We start from the raw sequence: 20,213 nt of genomic DNA, 5'->3' as shown, positions 1-20,213 counted from the left end.
GAAGACAAAAAAATCAGTACGACAGTCTAATCACGTAGTTGATAAGCCATCTTCAGAAAAGTATAACATTTTATGTATTTTGGTCTCATCCAGAATTATTCTAATTAAACAGTCATGTTAAAGTTTTCCTCAAAACTTAAAAAGTGTGACTTTTGTAAGGGATAACGACAGAAGGATGTTAGAAGGGGTGAGATGTAACTAGGTGGGTGGGAAAAAGGATCATGACGCAAGGGATGAAGCCAAGAAGGTGCATGTTTGTTGCTAAGTTGACCCGGCGGCTAAGACTCTGCCCCTGCATAGCTTATGTCCCCCGCAATATTGGACTGACGATGGACCCTATAAATATTACCAATATATCCACAAAGACAATCAAACTTCAACGATCGGACAACAATAACTCCAAAAATCCACCAAACCATTCTCTCTTTTTTTCTCCCTCCGTCTCTCTCCTTCGTCGTCTCTATTAATATTATTTGTTGCTCAGTCCAAATCGTACGTAGAAGAAGTCTTAGAAATATTGATTCCCTAACTCTCTATTGCCCTCGCTATTGCCGTTGGAGATTATGGCGGTGGACGAAGAAATAAGCCTAGCACGGCGTTTGTGGGCAAAGTTCAGAAAGGAATACTCCGTTTTCGCTTTGTACAGTCCTTTCTTTGTGCGGTTGGCCTCTTCTACTCTCCACTCTCCGACCACCTTCCGCCATTTCATCTCTCAAGACCTCCATTTTCTCAAAGCCTTCGCTCTCGCGTACGTCGGATATTCGATCAACTTCGATCATCCTCCTCCCTGATCTCTTTACACACATAGAAATATACATGCAGTGAATAATTGGTTTTTTGTTTTCTGTTTGTCAGGTATGAATTGGCGGAGGATTGTGCAGATGATGACGACGACAAAAATGGCATACGCGATTTGAGGAAACGTGTAATCCGCAGGCTTCAAACGCACGACACTTTTGTCCAAGTAAATATTCAAAGATTCCTTCCCCCTTTGTTTTTCTTTTTGTTAATTTACATGTCATCATGTAATGTGTATAATTATAATCCAGATAATTTTCTTAAAATCTGTTTGGATTCCGAGAAAACTGTCCTAATGACGGATATTATGGAAAAAAATTGGGATGGATTATTAATTAAGACTCTGTTTTGTTTCCGTAATTAGTGGACAATTAGTCTCTTCAGCCTTAGTTCATCATATCAATTTTGATTTTTCATCAAATAGTTATCACACTGGTTGATTACTTGATTCCAGAAATGGATAAAAAAAAAATTAAAAAAAAAGAATAATAATAATAATAAAAGGAAGACTTATTTTTAATATTATCCTGCAAATTGTGGCTGCGTGAATCATGATGTTCATCATTATATATTATCAGCTTAATCGATGGGAATAAATCAAGAGGGATAACTAATAGTAGTATTGCCTCCTTGCAATAATTAATCAAGAGGGATGACTCGAGTGCACGAGGTGCACACTCCTATCCAACTAGCCTAACCCACGACTGCATCGTATTCATGTAAACAATCTCCATAGCATCATTTAATATTCTGTGTATAATTGTCTCTTGGCACCAGTATACAATGTCTGACCTCTTTGAATTAGCTTCAACTTGTATTCATGTTAGTAGCGGTGTGACAAACATGCTAAAAAATTTATGCGTGTTAATTCTGGTTTCAGTACTTAAAAGTCCGAAATGAACATAATATGTAGGAATGTGGATTTGAGCCCGCGGATGAAGGCGCTTCTAACGACATTGCAATGAACAAATACACAGATTTCTTGCTTGCAACAGCATCAGGAAAAATTGAGGGAGAAAGATCGGCTCCGGGTAAAATTGCAACCCCTTTTGAAAAGACCAAAGTCGCTGCTTACACACTTGCTGCTCTGGCTCCTTGTATCAGACTCTATGCCTTCATTAGTGCTGAGATTCAGGGATTTCTAAGTTCTGATGATTATGAATCTCACATATACAAAACGTGGATAGACACCTATTCGTCTCAAATTCTCGAGGTTCGTCTTATTAAAATCAAATCTGTTTCTCATACCCTTTTGTTTTAAGTTTTTAATGACCAAGCTTTTATCTCAGGAAACAGCTTTGCAAAATGAAGACATGCTAGACAGACTTAGCATTTGCTTGACTAGTGAGGAGCTTGAAATTATAGAGAATCTCTATCACCAAGCAATGAAACTTCTAGTAGATAATGTTGTTAATCAACCAATTTCTGATCAGCAATCTGTAGTCCCTCTATCTCGGATGTATGAGTTCGACGAATGCCATCTTACGATCCTATGTGATTTTGATTTGGCATGCACTGCATTTGACTCTGCTGCCATACTGGCTGAGATTGCAATCATAACAGCACCAAAGGCTGATATTGATGGATCTGATCAAACGCAACTCGCTCGGATGTCTTCTGCAGACTTGAGGAGCACTTGGGATGTCCTATCCACCCAATATACTGAAGAATTTGAACAATCTGTCGAAAGCATTTTGGCCAGTAATAAAGGTTTGGTCTTAACTAATTATTTGGACTGCATTTTGATTTTATTCTCATCGTGAAATTTCAGTGTTCGTAAATTATTGTTTGAAAAAATAGCATGAAGTTAAACATTGTGTTCCTTAAATTTTGCAGTGGAAGAATTCGATTACGAAGGTCTATGTAACGCGCTTGAACAACTCGCGGCGTTTGAGAGAAAGGCAAACGAAAGGGTGGTTGAGTCCGGAGTACTGAAGGGTTTGAATGTGGAGGATATAAAAAGGGCTGGCCAGAGTCTCATTCAGGATGGTTGCAGAAGCTTCTTTCAAAAGATTGTGAAAAATGAAAATCTGAAAGCTGATGTTCATGTACTTTCATACTGCTGGTGCAATGACCTAATTGTATCAGCTTTTTCTTCAGGTATGTTACTTGGAATACATTGTATATTTCAAGTGTGTTAGGAATGTGCACATGTGGGTTAGGCCCCGTTTGCCAGGGCAATGCGTCCGCCAACCCTTACACCCAAGTTTAAGTTCCCTTCAACTTAAATTCGAGTAATTTAGAATAGAATATCATCTTGTCAAAAAAGTGTGTTAGGATTTACTAAATGTCGAAATTTTATTGTACAGGAGATTTGAATGTCTTGAATGTACATTCAAATGAGCTAGTCTATGAAGAATCTGTTACGACCGGCAAAATTGTGAAGAAGATGGAGTCTCCCACGGAAAAACTTCAAGCCTTCAACGACATCCTAATCGACCGAAAGAGTGAAGGCAAGCACTTGACAGTTTACATTGGAGGCTCAGTGGGTGACTTGCTTTGCCTTCTTGAGGCAGATATAGGTATTGTGATTGGATCAAGTTCATCCTTGAGGAGACTAGGTGATCACTTTGGTGTTTCCTTTGTCCCATTGTTTTCTGGCTTGGTGAAGAGGCAGAGAGAACTTGCTGAAGATTGTTCCTCTAACTGGAAACCAATGTCTGGAATTCTTTATACAGTGTCTAGTTGGGCTGAAATACAGGCTTTTATTTTAGGCACATAAGTACCTCTCTTCAGAAAAATTTAGGTGTAACCGAAGATACATCTCATTTTCTATCTTACTCATTCTCACATCTCACACATCACGTGACTAGTGAGATAGAAAAAGGAAAATATGTACAGGGTTACATTTAAGACCCTCCCTCTTACTCTTATGGGTAGCTTTAGAACAAACCCAAAGGAAGTTCATAATATACAGTAGACTATACCTATATATGTAGACAGTATCGGTGGCTAAGTTTTAGTTGAGTGCCACAGCCAGCCCCCTTTTTATCTTTAGGGACTTGCCGAGTAAAAGAATAATCTCTTAATTCAACTATTTATCTGTGTTCTCCTTCGGCTTTTCTTTAGATTTTTGTCGTTCAGGTTCAACTAAGTTGGTGTTGAGAAAGATTTCAGTGGCAACTTACTTGTTGGAGAAAGAAAATAGAGGATGGAATGTTGATTTGTTTGTCTATAAAATTTGTATATCATATTGATGCATTCTTTTTTACCCTTTGTATTATTGGTTTATTGACTCAGATTCTAGAGAAACGCTTTGGAAATATATATGAATTAAATTTTATAACCTTTTGTATTGGGTAAAGGAATTGTTATTAGCATTCTAAAAATCTCATTCTACACTCCAAACTTTCTATATTTGGAAAGAAAAATACACTTGTGAGAAGTGTAGAATGAGATTTTTGAAGTGTTAATAACACTTCCCCTAGTAATAGTTTCTGATAAAATCTCAGTTAAATAGTTTCTAATTATATCATTGGCACTACGGTTTATTGATATTTATCTTTGCTTAAAATTACAAAATCTCAGGTTTAACTCTCATTAATGATGAGTTATTGTCGGATACCTAATTGCGATTAATCTAACAACTTCAAAATTGTCTTATAACCTTTTGGTTGTTTTATGGGTGTTGAATCAAATTTAAGTCTACGCTTTGTGTATGGGTTGCCAAATGTGAAAGGACTTGTCACTGGTGTAAAATGGTCTTTCTTTAGGAATCGAAGTTTCTTTTCTTTTGGGCCTTAAATAAATGGAAATCTGGTATCCTCTGGGGAGCATCTCAACCTTATTTTTGTCTTCCTGCATCAACAGTAATCAGTATTAAGAAGCATACTATAGGAGGATGTTAACACTTTTTTATTTTGAACATTCTCGTTCTACTTTTTCAATTGTTTTTATTAATTTTGCAATATTATTCAACGATTAAAATCATATATTTCTAAGCATGTCTTTAAATTTCAACTTTACAAAAATCAACCAACTTAGAAATAATTTAACGAGTCAACTAACATAGTTAAAATTTCAATCAATAAATGAGAAGATTGTTAACATAGGCAGACGCAAATAAGAGAATAAATGTGGGGGCACTATATGCACCAATTTATATTAATTAAACTCATGGGGAAATTTCAACACCTTTAATTAGCCAAACTAATTGGAAGAGTTTAGCATTGACTCCCAGAGGAGAAGTTTCCGTCACGACTGAATACCCAAACGTAGGGATGCCCACTATTATAATTTTAATTGCCTCACCAGACTTGTACTAATAGTGAATTGCAAGTTTTACCCAACAAAATTCAACAATTAATAGTTATTGAAACGAGTAGAAGTCATGCAACTAAGATCCTAGGCTTCCTAAAAATTAAATTCAGGTATCCACACATCATTTTTTTACCTTTTATACATACTTTTTCATTTTCGATCATTAAATCAAATGAATTGAAAATGATTAGATAACATAAATTGATAGAGAGTGTGTGGCTTCCTATATTGCCGGTGAGCTCTCTCTCTCTCTCTCTCTCTCTCTCTCTCTCTCTCTCTCTCTCACAAAGGTGTTAAATAATTTATATAGGAAAAAGTTAGCACCTTACTTGAAAATGCATATTACTCTTAATAGATGTATCACCTGTTGACACACATACATAAAAAAGTTACTTATTATCTTAAGCAAATCATGACTGGAAAGGTAAAGAGCCAAGTAGTATTCTAATTTATACAAATATATAAAAAAAAGCTATTATTTGTAGTAAATCATGAATGGAAAGGAAAGGAGCCAAGCAGTATTATAATTTAGGGTAAAGTATAAAAAACTACCTCAACTATTGGTGTCACGACACTTTCATACCTCATCTTTTAAAATTGACAATGTCATACCTCATCTTACGAATTTGTGTCAATGTTATACCTTCTGTTAGCTTGGTCGTTTATTTCTCAGTTAAATGCTAATGTGTCTTGATCCGGAACCCATTTTTTATTAAAAATTTATTAAAAACTAAAAAAATCATTTAATATTTTTTAACTATTAAAATAATAAAGAAAAGTTATTAAAAAAAATACCAACAAACATCAGTTCGTCCCCTTCCCCCCCTTCTCTCTCTTCTCCCCATCTTCATCTTCTTCCCCCTTTCTGCAACTGCAACCCAAAAAAAAAAGAAGAAGAAAAAAAAAAAAAAAAAAACCAATTTGTTTTCCCCACTCCCCACCCCCTCTTCTCTCCGCACCCACTCTTTGCACCCAACCTCCCCACCTTCGCACCCACCCTCTGCACCCAACCTCGCACCCATTACCTGCAATTCAAAAAAAAAAAGAAAAAAAAAACCCAGATCCCGTTGAGGTGGAATCGGGAAACCTTCGCCAGGCCGATTCCAAAGGTTGAGAACCTGGGCGTAGAGAAAATGGGGGGGAATGGGTGTGGAGGGAAGAGGGTGGGTGCGGGTGGAACGGACGAACTGGGTTTTTTTTTTTTCTTCTTTCTTCTTCTTCTTGTTTTTTTTTTTCTTCTTCTTCCTCCTCCTTCTTTATGGGTTGCAGGAGGTTGGGTTTGTGGTGGGGGGAGGGGGGACGAACTGGGTTTGGTTTGGGGTGTGTTTTTTTTTTTTTTTTCCTCATCTTCTTCTTGTTCTTCCTCTTCTTCTTCCTCCTTCTTTCTGGGTTGCAGGAAGATGGGGAAGAGAGAGAGAAGGGAGGGACGAAAGGAGAGGTTTATTTTTTATTTTTTATGTACTTTTTATTATTAATTTAATACTTAAATAATATTAAATGATTTTTTTTTTGTTTTTATTAATTTTTTATTAATTTTTTAATAAAAAATGGGTTCCGGATCAAGCCACGTCAGTATTTAACTGAGAAATAAACGGCCAAGTTAACAGAAGGTATAACATTGACACAAATTCTAAAGATGAGGTATGACATTGTCGATTTTAAAAGATAAGGTATGAAAGTATCATGACACCAATAGTTAAGATAGTTTTTTGTACTTTACCCTATAATTTATATAGTATACGTATGCAGTGTAGATATCCATGTTGATACTTCGAAATAACAAGACAGTTCCACTTGTGGAAATAGGTGAACTCACGCCATAGGATTCTGAAACTTATAGCCCGCTTGATACTGCATTATAAAAGATGCACCTGTAATGAATGTGAAGTTGTTTCCGGCATATTTGGAAACGTATTTTGTCACGAAAACTTAAGTCCAACCGTGCACCAGTGGTTGAACAAGGAAAGCTCAACAAGGCCACCTCAGAAAGATATGTAAATCTGGTTTTATAGACAGCAAAGCAACTCCTACTTGATCCACCCAGAAAGAATGGCACTCCCAACACTATATATCGGGCGTTCGGTCTCTCCTTGTGACTCCTCATACATCTTTTCTTGCTCACAAATACATGAAGTTGCACCAGCCAGGGTTTAGACATGAAAGGGTAGTTGTGGTGGGTTTCGGGCATTCAAATTTGTTGATTGGAGAGAGTATTGCGAGAAGGTGTTTGCTCACATTTTATCTCATATACGATTAGCTGAGGAATAGAAATAATTAATACTGCGGTAAAGAGGCCTTGGATTCAGAAGCAGATCATTATCAATATGAAGAAGGATTCGGAGAATTTGGAACTAGGTTTTCTCCTTTTTAGTATGATCTTCTGCTGGCTTTTATATCCCTTTTGTTGTTGGTCCAATTATTTCTACTATAAGTTAACATTGGCTGGTTTATAGTTGTTTCCATCAAATTATAAGTTAAGTGAAAATTACTTTTTTCCTAGACAACCTTTATGTGATGGCTTTTGTAGAAATTCACGAAACCAAATAACTTTCTTTATTGGTCTAACATTTAAAATTTGAACGCTAAAAAGAAGAAAAAAGAAGAAGAAGGTGTATGAATGCTATTTCATTTGAATGTTAGTAATGTAACATAATCACGTGGAAGTATAATATGCTACATTTATAGTGTAATATAACTTCGACAAGCTAAGGTCAACCATGTTATAGTAATATCAACGTCATTTAGTCTAATTAAATATAATGTTAGTCTTATTATGTAATCTAGGAGTGTAAATTTCAAGGATTATAGTATAACATTATTTTTCTTGTAATTCACCATTGAATGTTATGTTGTAACATTGTTGTATATTAATGTAAGGAGACCATAAGTGAATTATGATGTTTTGTAATTTCATCATGTCCTTTTATATTAGATGTCCAAGGTGTCATAATCAACAGTGGTAGTGTAATGCAATCATGTGTAAGTATAATAACACACATTAATTGTGTAACAGGACGTTCACAACGTAATTACCAACCTTGTTATAGTAATAATAATGTTTGGTGTTATTTATTGTAACCTTATACCATAATCAAATTGTACTTGAATGTGATCACATTACAATATCAACATTCAAATTAAATAGTACCGATATTATTGTTTTATTAATTAAAAAGTACCTTGAATTTCCTTTGTCGTTATTGAATTTTTCCGAGCTTGAAAAGTAAACAAACAAATTCAATACTAACGAGCCCCATAACATAGTCAGAACGGAGTTCCGCGGATCAAGATAGCTCTTGTAGAATTTGCAAAATCCATTGAAACCGTGTATTGCTTACCGTTTTTGTCAAAGATGCATGCAATTATTTTGTTTTCACAAGAACTTTTGCTTCCCCTAATACATGTTAAATCTTAATGCCGCATCCGAATGGCTTGTACTATTTTCCTTATTGCACATTCAAAAAGATCTAGCATATACTCGAGGTTTAGTTTTCGTTCCCTTCTCCCTAATTTCGCTTCTAAAAACATAAAAGAACTAGAAAAAAAACATATAAGGGATGATAATATGTATCCTGTCATGTTGTTTCTCGAAGCCCTTGTTCTTATTCACCTCTAAACTTTATCAAAATATTGCTTCCCCCTGAATCAATAATCATGATTGAAACAATGAATCACAAATATTACAAAAATGAATGAGATAATGAGTGCAATGCACAGACCAGAAAACCGGCAGACTGGGTTTGTATTATTGGTATGCACTATGCACTCACTATGTCTTTCACTTCAGATTAGTGTACCAAATGTGGGTCCCAAAACATCGTGGACCCCAACTATACATGTGGAACATGTGCAGCCACAAGCACCATGAAAAGATTTTGGGGTGCCTCGGCATAAACCCACGTGAAAACACGTAGCCATCCATACCTTCTTCCCATGGGTTACTTCTTCCGTTCTGCAGATGAGGAGGGTTAGCAACAGATCCACAGATCAAATAATCCACCCAATAATTCTCTTAATCCACCCAGAAAATAAACTCTTTTCTCTCTCCAATAATACGGTTGAGGGACTTCCCAAGGAAGCTGCTGTTTCACATGGCCTTCCAATCTGTACTAATTGCAGAAATGGTACCTAATATTGTGAATTAATTAAAAAAAGTGCCACTACTATATATGATACTTTGACTATTTTAAATGGACTGCCTTGCATGTGTGCATGTGTGCATGTGAAAATTTGCAGTATAACAACAAAGAAGAGGGAAAAGGAAAAAAGGGAAGGAAAAAAGATTTTAATCTGAGAGAAATGGTAGTTGGTGAGGTTCAGACCACCGTTGATAATGTGCTCATCACTTTCTTCCATTTCCTCCTGTTTGCTCCTCCCTTTTTCTACTCCTTTTTTTTTTTTTTTTTTTTTTTTTTAATAATCTACGGAACTCCCTTTTGGGTCCTTCGAAAAGGGGAAAAAAAAACCGAAAGAACTAACTTTTTAATGCAGACTAGCAAAGGTCATACACAAAGAGAAATATTCTTTTTGCTTTTTTTATGAGAGTAGTGATTTGTTTTTAACGGGTTAGAATGTAAGGAGAGAGAGAGAGAGAGAGAGAGAGAGAGAGAGAGAGAGAGAGAGTAGAGGGACAAAAATGTGGAAGAAGGGCGGTGAGAGGAAAAATAGAGATTATCTGGCTGTGAGTAGAGAAAAAAACAACAAAATTGTTGTGATTCACCGTATTGCCTGTAATTAACTTTTAGTTTGGTTATCTTCTTTAATTTTGTTGATATGGTTAGAAAAGTTTTTTCAAACTTCTCGAGTTGACAAACAAAGTTCTATTAAATAGTAGAGATATACATAAATTAAACCAATCATAAACTTGTAATCATAAATAGAACTTAGGGGCACTAAGCAATACCTTAAGCCGTATACAAATCATAGTTTAGAGTCTTTTATTGTGTGTTTAGCGTCCATCCAATTATATTTTTAAACAAAATTTTCTAAGTTGATGTATATTTCCCGCAAGGGTGCGGTAGGTAATAGGAAGAGTTCCCTAGTTAATTATCATTTTATTAGCCAGGTATGGGCTGATATAAAATTGTATTATTAAACATGAGCAGAGTAGTTTTTGTCTTTGATTAATTGTTTGTTTCACCTTGTAACATGGCATGATTCCCTCGTTCAATCATGAGGAATAAATGGCATGTTCATTTGAGTTATTGACTCTAATTTAACCATATATAAAAACTATTAACTACATATATAATGGGTATGAACTCGCTGCGATTTTATATTATTTCAACTTTTAGACATACAGTGCTGAACGAAGGTTTATATACTCCTATAAACTTCTTATTTCTCATCATTTTTTGTGCTGTATAAAAAATGTTTATTAAGGTTAGAAATTATTTTAACTCGTAGTGAGCAGTGACTAACATGATTAGGGTTTGATATTGGCTAATACACACGCTTAGATCGATATTATCTTTTTCTTTTGATTATTCAATGATGGATCCACTTTGGGCATCATTTTCTGTATCTTTGTCATACTTAGAAGTTACTCTTTAAAAGCTGAAGAAGGGAAGGAAACCCTAAGATCGATGAAACCCAAATCATTCGAAGCATATGTAGCTTTGGGTTCCACATCCTTTGTGTATGCCTTAAGATAAAGTGGCTTTTAGTTAATCTGTTCCAAACTTCAATGTATTAGGTATAACTGTTTTAATTATTGCTTTTTTGACATAAACTTATGTGAAACATTTATTTTTGTAAGGATAAATCCATAAAAAGAGCAATGTTAAGGACAATCTACACATATTTGTATGAGTAACTTTTAATCATCAATGTCTTACAGGTAGAATCGTCCACGCATAATATAATGAAAGTTAATATTTTCAAAGATTTTTATAAAGAACAATATTAAGGAGAGCGTCCATAGGCATGTGAATGATCCTCACCCGTTAATACTTTTGGGTTTCACAATACTATGTATCAATAACTGAAAGTCATCCACTTGTACTTAAACATTTATCGCTAGCAAAATCCATTCATAAATAAACTGATTGAAAGGAAAGGCATGGGGTGAGCAAGAGTTAAGCTCAATTGGGTAAACAGTCCTACTAGAATCAAGGGGGAAAACAGTCCTACTGTTTAATCTCATTAGTTTTATTACGAAGTAATTACTTAGATCAGACAAAGAATCAAGGGGAAAGGAAACATTTTTATTGTGTGTGTATGATTAACTACTCTACTCTACTCTCTCAAGTTGACTAAATATGATATAACAGATAATAAGAAATAATGCTAGGGAGAACATAGACCAAATTTCATGAACTATATGACATGATCGTTGATGGTTGAATTATTATTTAAGTATTGATTAACATATTTTTATTAATGAGATATCAAATAATTTGCAAATTTGATCTCTACGTAGCATTATCCGAAAATAAGAGTAAAAACACTCGCACTGCATGAGAGAGAGAGAGAGAGAGAGAGAGGGGTAGGGGTAGGGGTAGGCGTAGGGGTATTCACCACATTCTCCATCCCATGTACGGCGTCGGAGAAACTTCCAATAAGTCCAAACCCTTCCCCGTCATTACTTGCAGTTAACAGCCTGTTGCAGTCCCCAAGATCTTACGAGCCCCTCATCTTATTACAAACTAATCCACCCCAATTATTCACTAATTATTCATTTGTTTATTATATACCATCACATATACATTAACCAATCTTCTTCTTCTTTCCACTACTCCCTCATACAACTACAGTTAGTTACACTCTCTCACCTTCTCTCTCTATCAGTTTCCGAGACTGAAAATGGTGGAAAGCGAGAGAGAATAGCATGGTTACAAGCGTTTACCCTTGCACTCGAGCTCCTGTCTTTGAATTCCGCCCTCCCCCGATACCACTCGTGGCAAAAGACAAAACCCAATAAGCAGAACAATATGCAGTTGAGCAAAACCCAACTGCTGATCTTCTTATTTTTGTGCTGTTCTTCATTTGGCATTGCAGCTGTGGCCAATGACGAAGTTTCTGCACTGCTTTCGATGAAAGCAGGCCTCGTTGATCCACTAAACAGCCTCAAAGACTGGAACTTACCGGAAAATGGAGCTCACTGCAATTGGACAGGCGTATGGTGCAACACTGAGGGGCATGTAGAGAAGCTTGATCTCTCCCACATGAACCTCAGCGGCCCGGTATCCGGAGACATCCAACGTCTCCGAAGCCTCACTTCTCTCAACCTCTGCTGCAGTGGCTTCTCCTCATCACTGCCAAAATCCATCTCAAATCTCACAGCATTGAAAACTTTTGATGTGAGTCAAAACTCACTTGTTGGTGAGTTTCCATGGGGATTCGGAAGAGCCGGAGGATTGACGGAACTCAACGCTTCGAGTAACAATTTTTCGGGGTTTCTTCCTGAGGATCTCGGCAATGCCACAATGCTGGAGACTCTGGATCTCAGAGGGAACTTTTTCGGGGGCTTGATTCCAAAGTCATTCAAGAACTTGCAGAAGCTCAAGTTTCTTGGGCTTTCCGGCAACAATCTCACCGGGGAAATCCCCGCTGAGCTTGGAGAGCTGTCCTCATTGGAAGCTATGATCCTTGGGTACAATGAGTTTGAAGGTGGGATTCCAATGGAGTTTGGGAATGTTACCAACCTCAAGTATCTTGATTTGGCACTTGGGAATCTTAGTGGTGAGATTCCAGCTGAGCTGGGGAGGCTTCAGTTTCTTGAGACTCTGTTCTTGTACAAGAACAATTTTGAAGGCAAAATTCCAGCTGAAATTGGCGCCATTTCTTCGTTGAAATTGCTGGATCTCTCTGATAATATGTTATCGGGGGAAATCCCAGCTGAGATTGGGGAGCTGAAGAATTTGCAGCTTTTGAATGTGATGTGTAATCAGCTGTCAGGTTCAGTTCCATTCGGAATTGGAAGTTTGAGTCAGTTAAGTGTTCTTGAGCTATGGAACAATTCGTTTTCAGGTCCTTTGCCTAGTGATCTTGGCAAAAATGCCCCATTGCAGTGGTTGGACATCTCATCCAACTCATTTTCCGGTGAGCTTCCATCCACATTGTGCAACAAGGGCAACCTAACCAAGCTCATCCTCTTCAACAATGCCTTTACAGGTCCAATTCCGGCGAGCCTATCCACGTGCCTTTCGCTTGTTCGTGTTAGAATGCAGAACAATTTTCTTTCCGGAACAATCCCAGTTGGGCTTGGTAAGCTTGAGAGGCTTCAGAGGTTAGAATTAGCAAACAACAATCTCACTGGTGCAATCCCAGATGATCTTTCCTCTTCTACTTCACTCTCTTTCATTGATGTCTCTCAAAACCGCCTCCATTCTTCTCTGCCTTCCACCATTCTCTCTGCTCCAAGCTTGCAAACCCTGATGGCCTCGAATAATGAATTGGTCGGCAAAATCCCGGATCAATTCCAGGACAGCCCTTCACTTTCAGTGCTTGATCTCTCATCAAACCATCTCTCAGGAAGCATCCCAGCAAGCATTGCTTCATGTGAGAGATTAGTAAGCTTGAATCTGAGGAACAACCTATTGACCGGAGACATCCCAAAATCAATTGCCATGATGCCCACATTGTCCATTCTTGATCTGTCCAACAACTCTCTCACTGGCGGCATACCCGAAAATTTCGGAATCTCACCAGCCTTGGAGACGCTCAATGTCTCATTCAACAAGCTAGAGGGTCCTGTCCCAGAAAATGGTGTGCTGAGAAGAATAAACCCGAGTGATCTTGTGGGCAATGCCGGACTCTGTGGCAGTGTCCTCCCTCCGTGCATGCGAAATCCAGTGCCGGCATCGAGGCATAGGAATGTGCACACAAGGAACATTGTTTCAGGATGGGTGATTGGGATCTCATCAGTTTTAGCAGTTGGACTCGCACTTTTCAGTGCTCGAACTCTATACAAGAGGTGGTACTCGAATGGGAGTTGCTTCGGAGACAGTTTCGAAGTTGGCAATGGAGAGTGGCCATGGAGACTGATGGCATTCCAGAGGCTTGGTTTCACAAGTACTGACATCCTGGCTTGTGTGAAGGAGTCAAATGTGATCGGAATGGGAGCCACCGGGGTTGTGTACAAGGCAGAGATATCAAGATCAAACACAGTTGTGGCAGTTAAAAAATTGTGGAGACCGGCAATAGACATCGAAACAGGAAGCAGTGACGATCTAGTTGGGGAAGTGAATCTGTTGGGAAGGCTAAGGCATCGAAACATAGTTCGATTGTTGGGATTTCTGAACAATGATACGAATTTGATGATCATATATGAGTTTATGCCCAATGGCAGCTTAGGAGAAACCTTGCATGGCAAGCAAGCAGGGAGATTGCTTGTAGATTGGGTTTCAAGGTACAACATAGCAGTTGGAGTTGCACAAGGTCTTTCCTATCTCCACCATGATTGTCACCCACCAGTCATCCATAGAGACATCAAGTCCAATAACATATTGCTTGATGCAAACCTCGACGCAAGGATTGCGGATTTTGGGTTGGCACGGATGATGGTTCGGAAAAACGAGACAATGTCAATGGTGGCTGGATCATACGGTTACATAGCCCCTGGTGAGTTTCTACCTTCTAGTTTCACATCTCAACTTCACATGTTAATCTGTAATTTTCTTGTCACTCACAAGTTGGTGACTTTGTCGTTCTTTGATCAGAATATGGATACACATTGAAGGTTGACGAAAAGATCGACATCTACAGCTACGGCGTGGTTCTATTGGAGCTTCTAACAGGAAAGAGGCCATTAGACCCCGAATTTGGTGAGTCAGTAGACGTCGTGGAATGGATTCGGAGGAAGATTAAGGACAACAAAAGTATAGAAGCAGCATTAGACCCCAGTGTAGGAAACTGCAAGCATGTTCAAGAAGAGATGCTCTTAGTCCTTAGAATAGCATTGCTTTGCACTGCCAAGCTTCCCAAGGACAGGCCTTCCATGAGGGATGTCATAACAATGCTCGGAGAGGCGAAGCCCCGGCGAAAAAGCAGCAGCAACAACAACGATGCATATGCAGCAGCTAACAAAGACCAGCCTGTGTTTAGCACCTCACCTGTACATGGCCTTCTCTAGGGACCGAATTTTGAGTTCCCCTTTTTGGCTGTCATTATTTTGATTTTTCCATTTTTCGTGTTGTATGTAAGATTGAGATTTATTTACTGTTTGCAATCAATGGTTCATACTGGTGTAAGAAGCATATACCCAAATAAAAAATTAAGTCGAGAGCTTATATTTTTTTAACTCGACTCCTACTGACAAATTGCAATTTGATATGTGCGCAAAAACTTGTGCTTTTTTTATGTTAAGGAGATATATTTCCGTAGGTGACGCAAATACAGAGGGATGTCTTCTTACGTGTAAAGAGCAAAGAAGGGGGAAACTGAAAATTGCTCGTCTGCTGAACAGACAAGCATTTGGGGGTGTTCCCATATATACAACTTAAACAACATTCACCAAAGTAAGCAAACGTATATATATAGCAGTATTACATTGAAAACTAAGATGGCTGTGGTTTTCAAAAGGTAGGGAGATCGCTCTCGGAGAAGGCGTAACAAAAATAAAACAAAATGGCATTCGACAGCACCAAAAATGAACCCGAAAACCAACGGTTTCTCCCTCTTCTTTCCAAAATGCTCCTACTATAGGTTTTGTCCCCTTTGTACACTTTCAAACATAGGTTGTCTCTTCTTGCTTGTGTTACGAGAAACGGATCTAGATTGGCTTACATCTTTGCCTCACATTCTTTTCCCGTAACAGCGGAGCTGCAAATCAAAATTAACAGAGAGTTAGCATCGGGTGAAACTGCAGCTTTCGGAGACCAAATTTGATTTTCAGAGACAAAATTAACAGCCACCCCTACATACCGAGTCCGTTATCCTCAGATGTCCTCATAATCCTTAACCTCTTCACGGTACCAAGAAACATCCTGAAAGCAAAATAAGTAAAAACGCATAAGCTGTAGGCAAAACCAACAACACGAAAACCATATATGTCGCTCAATATGGCTTTTAAAACTTTAGATACCGGATTCCACTAACACCGAACTACATATATAAGAACTAGTAGAACAAGCCAATAACTACTGAATTCAATTATAGTAATACACAGGCACAATACGCTTCATCGTTTATTGAAAAAAAATCTTACTCCCAAGGAACGTCTCCCACAAGCATCCAGTCTCCATCTTTATCTTCATAAGTGAGCGCAAACTCAAACGATCCATCCAGCAACTTTGAGGGTCTAGTTTCTCCTTCCATCTCCTGACCACCTGAACCTAAGTAATAGATATAATACCACCATCAGTCAAAAGGCAAATATTTACATCCTAATCGGCTAAGATAAATCAATTTGATCTTGTCCAAGTGAAAACCATGATTTCAAGTGATGGACTTTACACATTCAGAATATCAATAACTATTATATTTCATAAAGGGAAAAGTTTCGGCAAAATAAACTCAAATTTGGAATTTTTCTTGATTCAAATGACATTCCAAGAAAGCTTGGGAAGATAATTCTAGCTCCACAGAAGGACCATTGTGCACAACTAAAATTCAAGTTGCCTGGATTTGGGAACAATAAATGACTAACCATGTGTCGAGGGCCCATGGAACATATCCTCCAATTTTTGTGCTAGGGCTTCATACGAACTATGTGCATTTAGATTAACCTTTCGCCCAATAGGAATCCCGTCCATATTCACCTTCACAAACAGGGAACCCCTCTGCTGCCCTATCTCCTTAGCATTTCCATTGGTCTTGTGACCTCCATTGTTAACCTTCCCCACACCAGTCTTGCACTCGCTTCTCTCGTTTACCGAGTTAGATCCTTCGGCAGATGAAGATTTCGCTTGGTGAACCAAACTGTTCATTCTATAAGCTCTGATAGGAGGCCATCCCACAACCTGACTGCTTCAACAAACAAAAGATACAATCCCTCAGACGAAAGAAAAACCGAAAACTTTATAAAAAGCGGCAAGGTTACAATATTTCCACATAAATAACTCAACAACCGGACGCTATATAAGTCCTACTACCTCAAGCAACAATGAACAGCAGAAAATCTAATTTAATGTCTCCGGATAATTACACAATCATGTGTATAAATGTTTGTACACTATAGTTTTAATCTAGAACTATAATTGTGTGTAAACCAATGATCCAGCAAGGATATTTGTGCATTGAGCTAAACAAGCAGAAGAGGTTATTTGCATCCAGAACAACTGACAAATACAAACACAGGTTCTTAAATCCGACAACAACAGATGAAAAAATCAGATCAATGACAGAAAATAAGATTGCAACAGAACATCATGGTACAGAAAACTTGGAAATTCTACAATGGTAACAATAATTTGTGATGTGCAATAAGAGAACCCAATTAAATTCTGAAACTAGAGCCAACAACCAATCAATTGAACTCATTAATTAAAAACAAAAAAAAAAAAAAAATCCTTTTTTATTATCTTACCTGCCACCATTAGCAGCAGCCACAGAATCAGCACTTCTCTTGGTTCCAGCCGCAACATTAGCACTGCTCAACGAAGAAGTAGAAGACGACGACTTGGAAGCCGACGAAGAAGAAAAACCCACAGAAGGAAAATCCTTAGCAGTCAAGATCCTAGCAACTTGACCCCTTTGCCCTTGCTGACCCTTACCACCACCACCACCACCACCAAGGCTCAGCCCAAGACAGAGCTCGAGCCCAGACTCCTCAGGGGTAGAAGAGTCCTCAGAAGACATGGCAAAATTCTCCTCCCTGGACAGCGTTGACTTAGTCAACGACCCACTTGCAGAACCTCCACTCTCCATTGAACAAACAAAGCTTCCTCCTTTCCACCTCAAATCCAACAAAAAAGCTCACAGGATCAGAACCCAGATGGTGGATTTTATAAAAGTTGCAGGTGGAGTGATTGCATAAAAGGGGAGACAAGGGTTAGGCTTTAATTTGGTGATAAATTGAAGTTAGGGGAAATTGATTGAGACAGAAATTGGGAAAAGGGAGAAGTGGGTTTTGCTTGGGGCAGTGATCCTTTGCACATTTGACACAAAACCAAAGGTTTGTCGGGCAACTGTGCTCAATTTAGTTGAGCGAAGAAGAATCCTATATGCTTTTGTTTGATCGGTTTTGGGAAAGGGAGAGGAGCACGGGCAAGGTTAGGTTAATGGGGGTTTGCTTTTCAGGTTGGTTTTGGTGGTGGGTAGTAAATAGAACGAAGGAAAGAGATGGGGTCCACTCATACTCATTGTGGAGAGAGGACCCACTTTCTGTCTGCTGTCTGCCGTCTGCTTTATGCGTCTCCACCAATATCCTTGCTTGCTTCTACGCTATCTTTCAATTTCTCGTTCTCATTTTACAAAACATGAGCTATCATTCACTACTCGAGTCTGAGTTGTTTTAATTTATTCACTACGATTCTGAAAATTGAATAAAAATGAAGATATAATTGCTGTTCTATGGAGTTTTGAAAACGTCAAATATATCAAAAATAAAGAAATAAAAATTTATCAAAAAAATAAGGCGCACTTCTCCGTATATTGCAGGAGTAAAGGGGATGGCATAAATTTTCGCTCTATCTGACGAAAATTAGGAGAAGACATTAAGGAGCCGAGAGAGGAAATTCCCGTGCCCTTCAGGTAGGAAAGGTAAACAAGAAATGGAACCCACAACCCATACGCTCCAAACGACAAGCCGACAGGCCGGGTCCACCCCATCACAGGTCTCGAAACGTTTGGAATTAGGACCGCGTGGGGCCCGTCCTTGGTGTGCACGTATGTTGTGACACCTGGGACCAAGGAAACATCGGAGTGTATGTGGACGGCCCAGCGGCGGATTGGAGTGACACGATTCGCCAGGGCTTGAAGTCCGAAATTTTGCGAAACGTTGATAAGTCCGCCGGCTGTCACGTGGACTCCTCCGTGCTTTCTCGTTGACACGGTGGCATACAGGGAGGGATAGACCACAAGCGAATTGTGTTTGTTGTATTTATTTTATTTTCGTGTCAACTTGTTATTTTAACAAATCGTATCGTGAAACTTAAATTATCTTAACAGGTTTAAGAATTTAAAACCCAACTCAACAATTAAAATTCAGGAGTTAACTTACCAGACTCATTTGCACTTATAATGAAATAAAAAAATTATAAGAAATCCGTAAGGTTAATTTTAAGGTGATTAAATTTGTAAATTAAACAAGGTGTCACCAATAAAATTGAGCATGTTAATCAATGCTTAAGTAATAAACTAATCATCGATTTCCATGTCCTTTAGTTTCCAAAATCAATCTAAAAATTTAAACTCCTAACATTATCCAATTCCTATATAGTAATATATATATATATATATATTGGTAAGTTCTTTTTGATTCACCAATAAGACTACAATAATTTCATTAAGCACCACAAGTTTACATCTACATATTACATACATACGATTTTCAATACATCATATTCCTACAAAATATCAAATGTTTTTAGTTTAATGGGTTGAAACGGGTTACTCGCGTGTAGAGCTGAATCAACCCTTACTTAATGGGTTGACCCGATAACACTTGACTTGTTAAGCCTTGACTCGAAATTCGTTATTTTTCGTGTTGTTTCATTTCAGGTTAATAAGCAGTGCATTACCTTGAAGAGGAAAATGACTTTCATTACACGAGTTTATCACAAGTTCACCACGTTGCGTTTTGTATCAATAATATAAAGACATATGTTGATTCTTTTTTCAAGTGTACTTGTATTATTAGCATTAGACGCCATCATCGTAGTGAACTCGTGCAATACAAGTTGTTCTCCCAATAAAAATGTCAAAAAATATATGTCAAATATAAATTTGAATGCCTATATGGTAATGTCAAATTTACTTTTGCTTCAATCAATATGATTCTTATTCAAATTAATAATTGTAAGACTCACTCTTCAATCTAAATCAATCACAACTAATTTTCATGATTTATAATTGCAATATTAGGACCCACACAACAAAACATTCACAAAGTATAAGACATCACATTTTCTCATATGTCAAAATATAAACTTACATACTCACTAGTAATAGGGAGTACCCTATATACTCAATTTTTTATTTTGATCCAATAATATTCTAACACATGTTTTATGGTTTTAAAAAATAATGGACATGTTATTTAATTTTTCTTG

General features: G+C 37.7%; 3 protein-coding genes across 4 annotated transcripts; 2 read left to right on the top strand and 1 right to left on the bottom strand.

Annotated features, from left to right (window-relative positions):
* Positions 1-367: 367 nt before the first annotated feature.
* Positions 368-4,084, top strand: LOC137726180 (bifunctional TH2 protein, mitochondrial). The gene is made up of 6 exons (XM_068465062.2): positions 368-748; positions 856-964; positions 1,712-2,011; positions 2,088-2,508; positions 2,635-2,898; positions 3,108-4,084. Exons 1-6 carry the CDS (start codon positions 564-566, stop codon positions 3,518-3,520), a joined length of 1,692 nt encoding a protein of 563 aa, XP_068321163.2. The 5' UTR covers positions 368-563; the 3' UTR covers positions 3,521-4,084.
* Positions 4,085-11,653: 7,569 nt separating this feature from the next.
* On the top strand, positions 11,654-15,320 carry LOC137723296 (uncharacterized). The gene is made up of 2 exons (XM_068462455.2): positions 11,654-14,622; positions 14,721-15,320. The coding sequence occupies exons 1-2, from the start codon at positions 11,991-11,993 to the stop codon at positions 15,131-15,133; spliced, it is 3,045 nt and encodes a 1,014-aa protein (XP_068318556.2). The 5' UTR covers positions 11,654-11,990; the 3' UTR covers positions 15,134-15,320.
* A 118-nt stretch (positions 15,321-15,438) lies between these two features.
* LOC137726239 (auxin-responsive protein IAA11) lies at positions 15,439-18,658 on the bottom strand. 2 transcript variants are annotated; one of them, XM_068465131.2, is made up of 5 exons: positions 17,528-18,658; positions 16,649-16,965; positions 16,208-16,334; positions 15,925-15,986; positions 15,439-15,822 (listed from the first exon to the last, which is right to left on the bottom strand). In XM_068465131.2, exons 1-5 carry the CDS (start codon positions 17,866-17,868, stop codon positions 15,773-15,775), a joined length of 897 nt encoding a protein of 298 aa, XP_068321232.2. In that variant the 5' UTR covers positions 17,869-18,658; the 3' UTR covers positions 15,439-15,772. The 2 variants fall into 2 exon arrangements, with proteins under 2 accessions (XP_068321232.2, XP_068321231.2); XM_068465130.2 differs by having other exon boundaries at positions 16,649-16,968; positions 17,528-18,018.
* Positions 18,659-20,213: the final 1,555 nt, after the last annotated feature.

This window comes from Pyrus communis, chromosome 5 (genome assembly GCF_041283825.1).
Source record: "Pyrus communis isolate YQ-2024b chromosome 5, ASM4128382v1, whole genome shotgun sequence".
NCBI classification, from domain to species: Eukaryota; Viridiplantae; Streptophyta; class Magnoliopsida; order Rosales; family Rosaceae; genus Pyrus; species Pyrus communis.
The sequence above is the reverse complement of the archived record's forward strand: the minus strand, read 5'-3'. Positions and strand labels throughout refer to the sequence as shown.